The sequence below is a fragment of the Molossus molossus genome, unplaced genomic scaffold (assembly GCF_014108415.1).
Source record: "Molossus molossus isolate mMolMol1 unplaced genomic scaffold, mMolMol1.p scaffold_m16_p_13, whole genome shotgun sequence".
Classification (NCBI taxonomy): domain Eukaryota; kingdom Metazoa; phylum Chordata; class Mammalia; order Chiroptera; family Molossidae; genus Molossus; species Molossus molossus.
In genome coordinates, this window is record NW_023425348.1 from 19,424,237 (window position 1) to 19,436,955 (window position 12,719).

The following is a 12,719-nucleotide window of genomic DNA, read 5'->3' on the forward strand; positions in this document are numbered from 1 at the left end:
AATAGAAGAAATAAATTTCTTTTGGTGCTAACAAGCTAGATTACTCTTTAGCTCTACGTGGCTGGTTACTGATTCTAAAGTGTCTGAAATCACCAGTCCTGTGGTCAGGATGTCTGCTCTCCTATTAGCTTTACAATTGTAAGACAGTGTTGGTTTGGCCCAGTTCAAAGGTTATTTTTCTCAGTTCAAACATTCCAACATTTCAAGGAGTAAGATGTACAAGGCGTGTCCTCTCGAATGCTCTAGCTCTATTTTCATATGGCGCCACTTTAGTCAACTTTACACAAAATGAATGGCTTTCCACAGATGGGCTCTACTACCTATCACACACTTTTTACTTCAATACAAAAAATTAAAGTTTTGCCATTTTCTGTGTAGACCCTACACTTTCATAACCACATAATTGTTATTCTGTTTGGACATTGATTTTCCTTCATGTTCAAATCATTTTGGACTCCACTCATTTGTGGATTTATCTATAAGATTTACTAAAGTAAACACCTTTTCTCCTGCATAATTTTATACAACTTCTTTCATTATTCCTTATAGAATTCTTTATGCAGGGGTCATCTCCTCTACTAGATTATATTCTTTCCGCCTTCATTTCTTCATTCTTTCATTTCATCATTCTGTCCTTCTTTTCTATTTTTAAATAGCTAATTTGATCACTTTTTCTCTACATTTCTCTTTTAGATATTATCTCCAAATCTACACTCTTAGTTTGGATATTATGAAGCATTTAAGACTCAGACAAGGGACATTGTGTATGTTACTTATGATTTGTGATTTTTATTTTAATAAAATAAGTTAGGCAATTTAAAAAAGAAAAAGACTCAGACACTTGATAAAGGAATGTCTAGCTGAAGGAATGACTATATCAGCTGGAGAGAGCAAGCATCGTGTACTGTCTTATCGGATTAGTCATGGAGAAGCATGATAAATAGGAAGACAAATGTGAAAAGTTATCAGATAGAATATTACTTGAACTGACTGCCAGCTCTTGCATCCAAGCTTGGATGACATTAAATTTAAGTTTACTTTCAGGTCTCTGATTCCTGGAAGTCAGATTTACAAAACTAGTTATTATCTAACTCTTATATATATTTAACCTTATGATTTTTCCATAGAAGTCATTTTTATTTCTGTGCTGAAAAAAAAAAAAATCCCATCCTTTTTTTCTAGTGCTCATAGCTCCCCTCTACATTTTATTTATTTATTCTTTCTTCTTTCTTTCTTTTCCACTTTCCTCTCTCCCTCTTCACTCCCTCTTTTGTTTCCTTTTTTCCTTCTGTTCCTCTCCTTTCCTTCTTCTACTCAGTTGCTCTTTAATTTATCTATTGTTTCTCATTAATGCATTGCCTTTTAAAATTTAACTTACAAAATGAAAACTGACTATCTCATGCACTGCCTGAAACTCCCTGAGTCTATAATCTTAGTTTGGCTATTCAACAGACATGGGAATGAGGATTTTAAGTATGTAAGCCTTTAATTCTCCTATTAGAGAGTTAAGATGGTAGCTATAATCTTTTTTCTATGAAAATAAAACTTCTTTAAAAAATCCAGTTATTAGAGTATTTGGTAAATATCACATATAAAGTCTGGAAATTTAGAAACATATGCATGATTTGTGAATTTTTGACTTTTTATTCACCTGTTTGGCTTTTGCTATAAGGCTTTCATTCATAATTAATATATTAATTAATTATGTAAGCAATTTGGGGGTACCTGCTATATATAAGTCTCCATGCTAAGTATTAGGAATACAGAAATAAATGAGAGGTAGTCCCTGCCCTCAAGTACATACAGTCATATAGGGGAGGCAGATAAGTAAACCAATGCACTATAGTTCAGTGTGAAAAATCAGCAACAGAGGCAGGTACAAGATACCATTAGGAAATAATTAGCTCTTCTTAGGGAAGGACTCTTAGAGAATTGTCTGAAGGTGTTATACAAAATAGCAAAGTTCTGCATTTGGTAGACTTTTATATTTATTTCAGGAACAACATGGTCCATTTTGCTAAGCACATTTGAACAGTTGAAAAAATAAACATAATATCTGTCAGGCTTCCCTGTGAACTTTAAATGTGTTTTATAAATTATGTGAAGATTTACAAAGGAGAAATCTTAATCTAGAAGGAATCGACTTTTGGTCTGCCACAGCTCTTTGGCTTTTAATCTCTTCCTGTCTTTTTTGTCTGACTCTGTTATTCTTTCCTGGATTTCATTTCTGGACAGGTCCTGCCACCACACCAACGCGCTTAGTTAGCCTGATATCAGTGGGGACAAATATTTCCCTTTATTTCAATCAAGACAAGATACAGATTTTTCACCCCAAAGAAATGTAGAACACCGATTTGAAATGTCTTTAGACAGAATTTACTGTGAAAATAGATGTTTAAATTAGAAGTATAGCCCCAGCCAAGTGGTCATTATGCATTTGGATACCTTCAATTATAGGGATCTTACTATTACTAAGGGATCCTAATCCATCTCTCATACATATTAGAGGAGATCTCATCAATGTTTATTAAAAAAAAAAAAAAAACATGCAAAAATAAAGCAAAAAGGAAATTTATAAGGGACACAAGTGGGAGAGAGAAACGTTTACATTATTAAATGTTCATTAAGTGTACATTTTTATTATCATTTTATTTAATGCTCACTCCCAGGATGCTCTGCTCTTTAGTACACAAATAATCAAGCAAGTAAACAAAGAAAAAATAAAGTGTGATGAAGAACAAAAATGTGCATTCACTGAATATTTAATAAGTGTAAGTTTTGCTCCTCTGATTTACTGTCCTTTTGCATTTCCTTTTTTTTTCCCTGTTCTTTTCTTTAATTGTGTAAGGTAAGGAAGGTGAGGTTGGTGGAGGGGTGGGTGGGTGGCAGGTGGTGAGAAGCTTGTTAAAGGTTTAACAAACTTTAACAAAGTTTCTTCCTCTTAGAATGTTTAGGGTTTTTCCTACAGGTATTTATATTTATTATATACAATTGATGAGAGCAATACTCTACTTGACAAAGAAAAGGAAGGGAACAGAAGGAAAGGAAAAAAAAAAAAAGAAGAGGAGAGGAGAGAAAAAGGATGAACAGCATGTAAAAAGCATCTAGGATGGTGTTTTTTTTTTAACTTCAAAGTATCTACTAATTTGAATTTACAGAGAAGGAAAAGAAATTGAAAGAAAAAAATAAAGTATAGAAGATAAAGAAAGAAGAGTATTTAAGTCCAGTGAGCCATCAAATTCATTTTAATTCTCCTAGCATTCAACAAGCAGCTATTACAGGTCTGTTGCCCATTAATAGACCGGGTACAGAATTAAGACCAACCAAAGAGAATGGATACACTACTTCTTCATAATCTTTCTCCATACTATGAGTTTTTCCTCCTCAAACACTAACAAATCCAGCAAGAAAGCAGCAGTAGGTATTTCAAATCAAAGACATAAAAAATAATTCTCCTTTCCAATTTAATTGGTGTTATTTAATTAGAACCAATTTAATTAGATGTTATTTCTCTTTTTTATGAAATCGAATAGCATATACTATAGCTATACATGTACATCTTTTAATTTACTTACATCTTATAACATTAGATTTTAAATATGTTCTTTTTAAAACTTCATTGAAAAGTTCTGTGCAATTCTGACTTTTTCCTAAGTCAGCCTACTTCTCTCAAACACACAAACGTGAATTGTCTAGTAAACTCCAGTCACTTTTTTTTTTTCCCAGAGTGGAAAAAAAAAAAAGCCCCAGTTTTCTCCTTAGTAAGACAGGAAGCATTTCCTGAAGCTTAATCACTATTTTGACTTGCAAAATTGGAAAGGTTCAGAGAAATTAGTAAAGTAGCTTGTAGCATCCAATTTTAGATTTGGGATTTTTGGAATTGGTTCTGCTAGTCGGATGACAGCAGTCGTGAGTCAAGCTGCTGGTGATCTAAACAAACATTGTCGCCCTATAAAAGTTGGGCTCCAGAGGGTGGACTTGGAAGAAGGTAGGCAAAGAGCAAGGCATTAAGACAACTCGGATCTGAGTGAAGCCAGGAGAAATGAAGAACCTTCCTGCTCTGCTGCTGTGTGTGGCAGTTTGCTCAGCCTTCCCGCTGGACCGAGCTGCGGAGGAGGACCACATGGACCTGGCTCAGGTAGTCAAGGGAGCAGCCCTCACGTTAATTCACAGGGCCAGGCGGGAAACCACCTCTGCTTTCCTTTCATAACACTCATGCAGAATGGTTTGAATTATAGTGCAGGAATGGTTCCAGGACAGAGTTATATAAAGTGTTGGTTGGCAAAGGGGTCTCAGTTTCACTCTATTTGGGCTACTCCCTACATGTAGGATGAAACAAAGGCCAGGTGGATTAGATGTTTCCTAAGGTCCCAGATAGCACAGTGGGAAGAGTGTATAAATGTATCTTGCTTTGGAATTTCTTTAGGTACTTATTATTTTTAGTAAGAGAAAATAATTAAATTTGATACATACATATGTATGGGAACCCTGCATACGTGACAGGTTTACAGACCCTACATGTGGAAGAGGCTCAGAGACAGAATGGGCATCCTGAGTGGGGATGGGGGAATGCACCTTGGGAGCGTCAAAGGATCATTTCAAGATGAGAAGAGGAGATGATTAGTAAATAAAACTATGCCCTGCCATGTAGCAAGGGTCAAAAAGCTTACTGCTGACAATCCCCTACAGGCAAGCCCTCTAATTCAAATTCTTCCAGGGTGTTGTGGGCAGGAGGGGCAGAAGTTTCTCTTGAGTTTGTGACTAAAGTTGCCTTTAGCTCAAAACAATCTGCACACCGGCAGTCTTGGGGTGATTTGTTCTGGACCTCCACAGGGAAATTCTTTGGGCATTTTAATCCAATGTAAGATTAGCTAGATTTTTATGTTGCCGATGTCATGTTTAGACGCAGTGATTTGTCCCACTTCCTTTTCTTAAGCCAAGTCCTTATGAAACACATAAAATAGAAAATATATATATATCTGAAATATACAATTATGGCCAAAGAAATAAGTTTGTTTGTTTTTTCTCCATTAAATTCACTATATATAAATTTAAATTTTCTACTTCATTTCAATTGCTTTTGTAGTAAACTAAGCTGTAGATATTATTTAGTTACAAAGATAAAACAAAAGTGAAGAATCTGTAATTAAAAAATTAAACAGAATATGACACATTTTGATTTCAGCAAACTGAAGGAATGCTTACATAGATTGTATGCAACTGCACGAATATATTGTAAAAACTAAAATATCATAAGTATGACCTGAAATATTTCAATAGCATTACCTAGAGAACTACTACAATCTTGCAAAAGATGTAAAGCAGTTTGTTAGAAGGAAGGACAGTAGCCCTGTTGTTAAAAAAATCCAAGAAATGCAGAGGTTCCTGGGGCTGACGGTGACTGGGAAGCTGGACTCAGACACGCTGGAGATGATGCACAAGCCCAGATGCGGAGTTCCTGACGTTGGAGCCTTCTCTACCTTTCCTGGCATGCCAAAGTGGAGGCAAACTCGCCTTACTTACAGGTAGTGGGTCCCAAGAGGTTTTCACATAATACTGAGACTTCACACACTAAGAACCCAGGAGAAAATATTATCTTCAATTGTTTTCATTCAGGATTGTGGATTACACACTGGACTTGCCAAGAGATGCTGTTGATTCTGCCATTGAGAAAGCTCTGCAAGTCTGGGAAGAGGTGACTCCATTTACATTCTCCAGGATTTATGAAGGAGAGGCTGACATAAAGATCACTTTTGCAGTTAGAGGTAAGAAACAAAATCAAGGAACATTAAGAACAAAAACATGAAATGCATCTATTTACTTGATGGTGTTTTATTGAAAAAGTTTCCAAAGAGATTGTAATTACCTAGCTTTTCAGTAATTTTATTTTTTCTCTATAAGCTCATGGAGACCTTTACCCTTTTGATGGACCTGGAAAGGTTTTGGCTCACGCCTATCCACCCGGGCCGGGGATTCATGGAGATGCTCACTTTGATGACGATGAACAATGGACAAAGGATACATCAGGTTAGTTATGTCTCTCTTAGAATGATTTTGGTGTTTTTCTATATTTGGAAAAATTTTAATAACTAAGAACATCCAAGAAATGTGTTGTGTTGGATTTCCCAATGGGTCAAGGACCAGCAAAATATATTTTTGTTTTATCATTATTAAAAACATTTCCAGATGTCTAAAATGTTTATTTTCTATCTAGGTGAGAACAATGTAGGAAGCATCATTAAGCGTTTCTTTCTTGACTCTCATTCTTGTGTGATCTTAGACCATCATTAAGAACAATTTCTCATATAATCAAATTGTAGATATCAAGTTTGTAGTATAGTGTTTTGAATCTACACCAACATGTGCTCTGGATATTGCTTATATCCAACTGGGGAAAATGTCCCCCAATTACTTCTTTACTTTTCCAAATAGAAATGAGAATTAAATTCCAGAAACTGAGGTTTCAGATTAGGTTTTCTGGTTAGAATAACGTTTTACTCTCTCTAGGTTAAGAAGGGTTATTATGGACTTGTTTTGAAAGAAAGGACTAACCCCCAAAATAAAATGTCCAAACTTCTTTTTAAAATATGTTTTTCTTTTTTGAGTTTAGAGAGAGAGGAAGGGAGAGGGAGAGAAAGAGATAGAAACATCAGTGAGAGAGAACATCAATTGGCTGCCTCCTTCATGCCCCCCACTGGGGATTGGGCCCACAGCCTGGGCATGTGTCCTGACCAGGAATCAACTGGCAACTTCTCGGTGCATGGGTCAATGCTGAGCCACGGAGCCACACCGGTTGGGCAAAATGCCCAAACTTTTAAGGTAGAAGAATGTTTCTCAATTTATAACTAGATACTTTGAGGTATGGCTTCCAAAGTTTCAAACAATTGGCTAAAACAAATACTACTGCTTCTGAAATTTAGTTGGGATTTATAGTAAAAATGCACACAGAATCCCTGTAGAGAGTACAAAAGTGAGGTTAGTTGGTTGAATTTACAACTTCTTCCTTCAAAGGAACATTCTTGCAAAGTCTCAAATGAGAACTTTAAAAGTAAAGTTGACTTACCTGGCATTTCAATCCCAATTATCTCTTGCGTTCCAATTTCAGCATTCTAATTTATTTTTATACTATGAAGAAAAAATCTGAACACAGCTAGTGTTTGTGTAGCCAAAATCTCTTTTGTGACAAATGCTAAACACTATTGGGTACATTATATCTTAAACCAATTTTACAAGTTCTAAGACATCTATCATTATTAATATTTTTGGACCAAGTATGTATTAAATAATCATCATGAGGCTGAAAAATTATGCAGGTAATCATCCAATGGTAAATAGCAGCATTAATTAAGGATTTCAGAATTGAGATAAATAAACTGTGAATCATTTAATTTATACTGTAACCAACAAAAGTTAAAAGTGTTTAACTTTTCATTGACAAATGACAAGAAATATTTATTGATGTGCTAAACCAGTAGGTTCATTCCATTCCAGAGTACGAGAAAAGGGACTTGGTTCTCACGAAGTTTATAGGCTCTTGAGGAGTAGTTGGGTATGGCTGAACCCTTTGTCTCAAAGATTGATGTCAATAATGGTCCTTGAAAACAGTTGGCTTTACATTAAGTGCATAATCAGTCAAATGATCAGTTAAACAAAACTCAAGGCAAACAAAGCCCTGTGTGCTTCCTGAAAGTAAATAAATATAATACACAACTGATCTGTGTGGTATACATTTATTTAAGAAATAACTCTTATTTGTGATTTCTTATAGGGACCAATCTATTCCTCGTTGCTGCTCATGAACTTGGCCATTCCCTGGGTCTCTATCACTCGGACAACCCTGAAGCTTTGATGTTCCCAACGTACAACTCATCCACAAACCTGGCCAAGTTCCGCCTTTCTCAAGATGATGTGAATGGCATTCAATCCCTGTATGGTAAGTGATGCTGGGAAATGAGGCACCGTAGCTTTGCAATGATGACCTTCAGGAAAGGTTTAAAATGCTGCATAAAGCATTTGAAGTCTGATCAAAGCACTCTGAGAATGTTTGGAAAGTATATACACTGACAGAAGCATCACATTTCTCCTAATGTTTGCATCCTCACATCTGTTCTTTTTAGGACCTCCCCCTAATTCTCCTGATGATCCTGTGGTGCCCACATCATCCACCCCTCCTGAGCCACCAGCCATGTGTGATCCCACTTTGTCCTTCGACGCAGTCAGCACTCTGAGGGGAGAAATCCTGTTCTTTAAAGACAGGTCAGACCAGATAGTTATACTTTCTTATCAATTCTTTTGATGTACAATGTTTAGAAATGAAAACAAAGAGAAACTTAATAGACACTTTCAAACATTATAAACAAAAATGATTACTCTGAACTGAAGTTAATTAGATCTGGTGTTCCAATTCTCACATTTTTCTAAAATCGTCAAGTTTGTTTCTGAAGACTTACAGAGCATGATTTAATTCTTGTCCTCTAATTGTTCCCATATATTATAAGTCATGGTCGGTTTCCAAAAGGCACAAGTAGAACTTTAAAATCAGAATGTTGTCTTTACTGCCTTAAAAAGGACACTGGAATAGCATTACATTTAATCAATTAATTTGCTCACTGCTGAATAAATATGCACGTGGTAAACATGTACACTGCACAAATGGGAGGAAAGTTAAAAGCAAGTCTCCCTCCATTGTTGACCCCCAGTTCCCTCATTTGCTCCATATTCATCCATAGGCAAAGACCCTTGTTTTTCCTTCCAGAATTGTTCCATGATATACAAAAACATACTTACATAGTTCATATACTTACACATCTGCCTGTCTTTGTGAAAATGTAAAGGATGATATAACATACACACTGTTTTACATGAATTATAAGTATTTAAAGTTTACACTCAGCTAACTAACTTGCATTGTAGGATAATTTTCATTTCACAGAAGATGTTACTCTGTAATCCTATGGCAAGAGGCCCAGTGCAGTTTCCTGAAGTAAAGAAAAAATATATATATTTTTCCCCAGTGGCAATATATCTGATTTCCGTCCGTCATCATGCCTAGAGGATAAAGGAATGGAGGAAGATGGGAGAGGCAGAAAAATGAGGAAAATATGCAAAAGATAAAAGACTGTTTTTCGATTTTCATATATTTCAGACATTTTTGGCGAAAATCCCTAAGGACTCTTGAACCTGGATTTTATTTGATCTCTTCGTTTTGGCCATCCCTTCCTTCAGGAGTAGATGCTGCATATGAAGTTACTAGCAAGGACACTGTCTTCATTTTTAAACGTAATTATTATACAATAATTTATTTAACTTATTGAAATAAACTCTTTCCCAGGAAAATAAAATAGGACTTTAATTTTCTGTTTTGAGAACACCTGTAACTTTGTTACTCTAAGGTAATGAAATTACCAAAACTGGTATTGTTTTATTTATATATTTTATAGATGATACAAATTAACACAGTAATATAAATTACTCAGAGTTGTATATTCCTTCACTTGATCTATGCTTATTCATTCATGGGAAAATTTTTGTTAAATGTCAACTTTGAGCTGGTGACTAAATATAAAGTTCTGTCTTCCTCTCTACTATAAAATTAAAGGTGCTAAAAAGTATCTCTAAAGCCCAGAGGTTTAACTGTTATAAACTCAATGTGACTCTGAATTTTTTTTTTTTTTTTTAACAGAAAATCAGTTCTGGGCCATCAGAGAAACAAAAGTACAAGCAGGTTACCCTAGAGACATCCAAACACTGGGTTTTCCATCAACAGTAAGGAAAATAGATGCAGCCATTTTTGATAAGGAAAAGAAGAAAACATACTTCTTTGTAGAGGACAAATACTGGAGGTAATATGTGATCAGAATGACTTTGTATCAATCCTAACTAGGGAAATTATTTTTTTTCTGTAAGGAAATTGCCTGCCTCACTGAGCTTTGCTCCCCTCTCAGTAGGAAGAATGGGGCTTTAGGCGTCTGTGGGGACTGCTTACCCGAAAACACAGCAGCGTCTGCTAACAGGCATTTCGTGAGCTCCTCCGCTTTGAGTCCCACGTGCAATAGGAGGAAGCTTTTCCTTTGTGCTGCTGCCCTACCTGCCAGAGTGCCCTCTTCTCTCCCCCATCCACCCAATCCTCGAGTCTTGGCTCTAATCCCCCTCACTTCCATGAAGCTTTTCCTGCTGGATTCCAAACCCAACTGGGTTTTCTTTTTTGAAAGAAGCTCTGAGAATCCAGGCCAAAATTTAGCATTTCTTTCCCATTGTCCTAAAGGTCTACTCATTGTCTCTTGGGGGTTTGTCTTGCCCTCCCAACCTTACTATATGATTAAGGGCTTCCTTCAACCTCAGCCATCCATTACCTCTACCTGTTTCAGAGGACAATGAACAGAGGCAGTCTAGGTTCATGAATAGAACTCAAAACTCAGGGAGGCTGATTCCTGGTCATCTGCCCAGACTCTGAGACATATGAGCAGACCAACCAAGGTTCACCCAATAAGTCCAAAATGCATTGACTGTGTTTTGCATTGACTGTGTCTTGTTCTAATCCCTTTTACTAGGAGACTGCCATAGAAAATCCACTTGTGCAGGGTAGAGAAGGCATATATGAGCCAAGGATGATGGACAACTTGAAATTTTTATTTAGATGAATGATTCAACTCATTTTATCTATCTGGTCACACATTCATGTCTTTAAGATTTTTTTTTTTTTTTGCTCAGGCTTAAGAAATATAATAACAAATAACACCTTCTAATCTAGACCAAAGTGTTGCCTTTGTTCCAGGTGAAAATAATTTTTAAAAAGAGCTAAGTTTGCAGTATCACTAAAGTCACCTATACAAGTTTGACATTTATTTGCAGTAATTGGACAGTTTACTAGAATTCCACATTAAACCTAACGTGATTTAAGAATTTTGGTAATGTTGGCCTCTAAGCGATGCTGAGCTGCATTCTTTTATTTGGTGCAGTTTTCATGAGAAAAACCAGTCTATGGATCCCGGCTTTCCCAGGCAAATAATGGAAGACTTTCCAGGGGTTGGCCCAAAGGTTGATGCTGTTTTTGAAACATTTGGTAAGAGTATACTTATTCTGTTAGCAATGGGGTATTTAAAACATTTTATGGCATCAGAGGGAAAATAATTGAAATAACTTTTAATAACAACTTTTCTTTAACCAGTTCTCTCTTCCCTTCCCAAATTTAAATTTACCAATTTTTAACCAATCATACAACTACTTTGTATAATAAGTTGTTTTGAATCATAAAAATATGTAACACAAATTTCTCTACTTAACTTTATACATCCAGATAAAAGCGAAGTTGTCAAGTGCCACTTCCTTACATCTAGAGCTATTACCTTTCAAATGACCATGTCAGTATAAAAGTGCCCACATGTGCTGTGGCCAAACTGACAGCTGGCTGGCTTTCTCCTCCACTCCAGGCTATTGCTACTACTAATTCCCAGGAGATTTTTTCTACCTTTCTTGAGTAGTTGACCACATTAGTCAGTTGCAAATACTTGCATTTCCATGCACCCAAAGTTTTAAAAAGGTTGTTGTTGTTGTTTTTTCCTGCTCAAGGATAGGTGGGTGGAGGTGATGCTCTTTATTGCAGAGTAACCAGAGCACCATGAAGGCAGAGCAACAGCAGGTCCTCAGAAGCCAGAAATGCCCATCAGGCTGCAGTGTGAGGGAAAGTGTGAGGGAGAAGTATTAGGAAGAAAGAAAATAAAGAGATTATAATTTCCTAAGAAGCAGAGAACTATATCCGATTGGAAGCAGAATAACCTAATTACCCAGAGGCTGGCTTTTCTGTCTAACAGAGCTGGAATGGACCGCTGTCTCCTTTCTGTTTTTGTTGAGTGACTTCTAGCAAGCATTTAACTCTGTCTGAGCCTCAGCTTGCATTTGTAAAGTGGAGTTAGCGATACTTAACTCAAAGGACTGCTGCAAAAATAAATGAAAAAGAAAGAAAGAAAAAAAAGCATGTAAGATGCTTAACACATAGTCCCTGGCACATAGTAAATTCTATAAACACTTTCCATTTCTAGTCATCTATATTCTGAGTTCTATATGTTGCCAAATTTGAAAAAATATCTTACTATTTCCCTTGTCTGTATTTGCAGGGTTTTTCTATTTCTTCAGTGGATCTTCACAATTGGAGTTTGACCCAAATGCAAAGAAAGTGACACATATTTTGAAGAGTAACAGCTGGTTTAATTGTTAGGAGACACGCATGGAAGGCACAACACAGGCATTTTAAATGAAGCCGATTATTCTTCAGAGTCTTTGTGAATTGAAATGGTGCATTTTCTCCTGCACATGCAGTGACTTAGGATGTGAGTGTGAACTGTGTCTCACCTGTCAGCTTCGCAAGTATTACAGGCATTCACGCCAGCTGCAGAGCTTGCATTTCTCTGCACTTTGGTCCCCAGAAGAAGAGGGGTACTCATGTGCAACACACCAGGGATTGTATATAAATTTGCTTGTTATTTAATAAAAAGGATCTGTCAATTATTTTATTATTTTATTTTATTTTATTTTGTTTGGTTTATTTGTTTGTTTAAAAAACAAAGTTGTTCTTACTGTCTGGGGCACACTGTGGCCTGATCAGTAGAGCGCCCGGGATGCTCAGCCACTGGAGGTGGTAGGGATGGGGTCTCCATGGCTTCAGCCTCACAATGGGCTCAATCAGAACAGAGGACAATTTACCACTTGCCCTTCTCAGGTGC

The 12,719-nt window shown here is 36.4% G+C and overlaps 1 protein-coding gene across 1 annotated transcript; it reads left to right on the plus strand.

Moving 5' to 3' along the window:
- The first annotated feature begins 4,042 nt into the window (after positions 1–4,042).
- LOC118628226 (stromelysin-1-like) lies at positions 4,043–12,214 on the plus strand. Its single transcript, XM_036259046.1, has 10 exons — positions 4,043–4,138; positions 5,281–5,525; positions 5,617–5,765; positions 5,902–6,027; positions 7,769–7,933; positions 8,118–8,256; positions 9,146–9,279; positions 9,683–9,842; positions 10,959–11,062; positions 12,114–12,214. The coding sequence occupies exons 1-10, from the start codon at positions 4,043–4,045 to the stop codon at positions 12,212–12,214; spliced, it is 1,419 nt and encodes a 472-aa protein (XP_036114939.1).
- Positions 12,215–12,719: the final 505 nt, after the last annotated feature.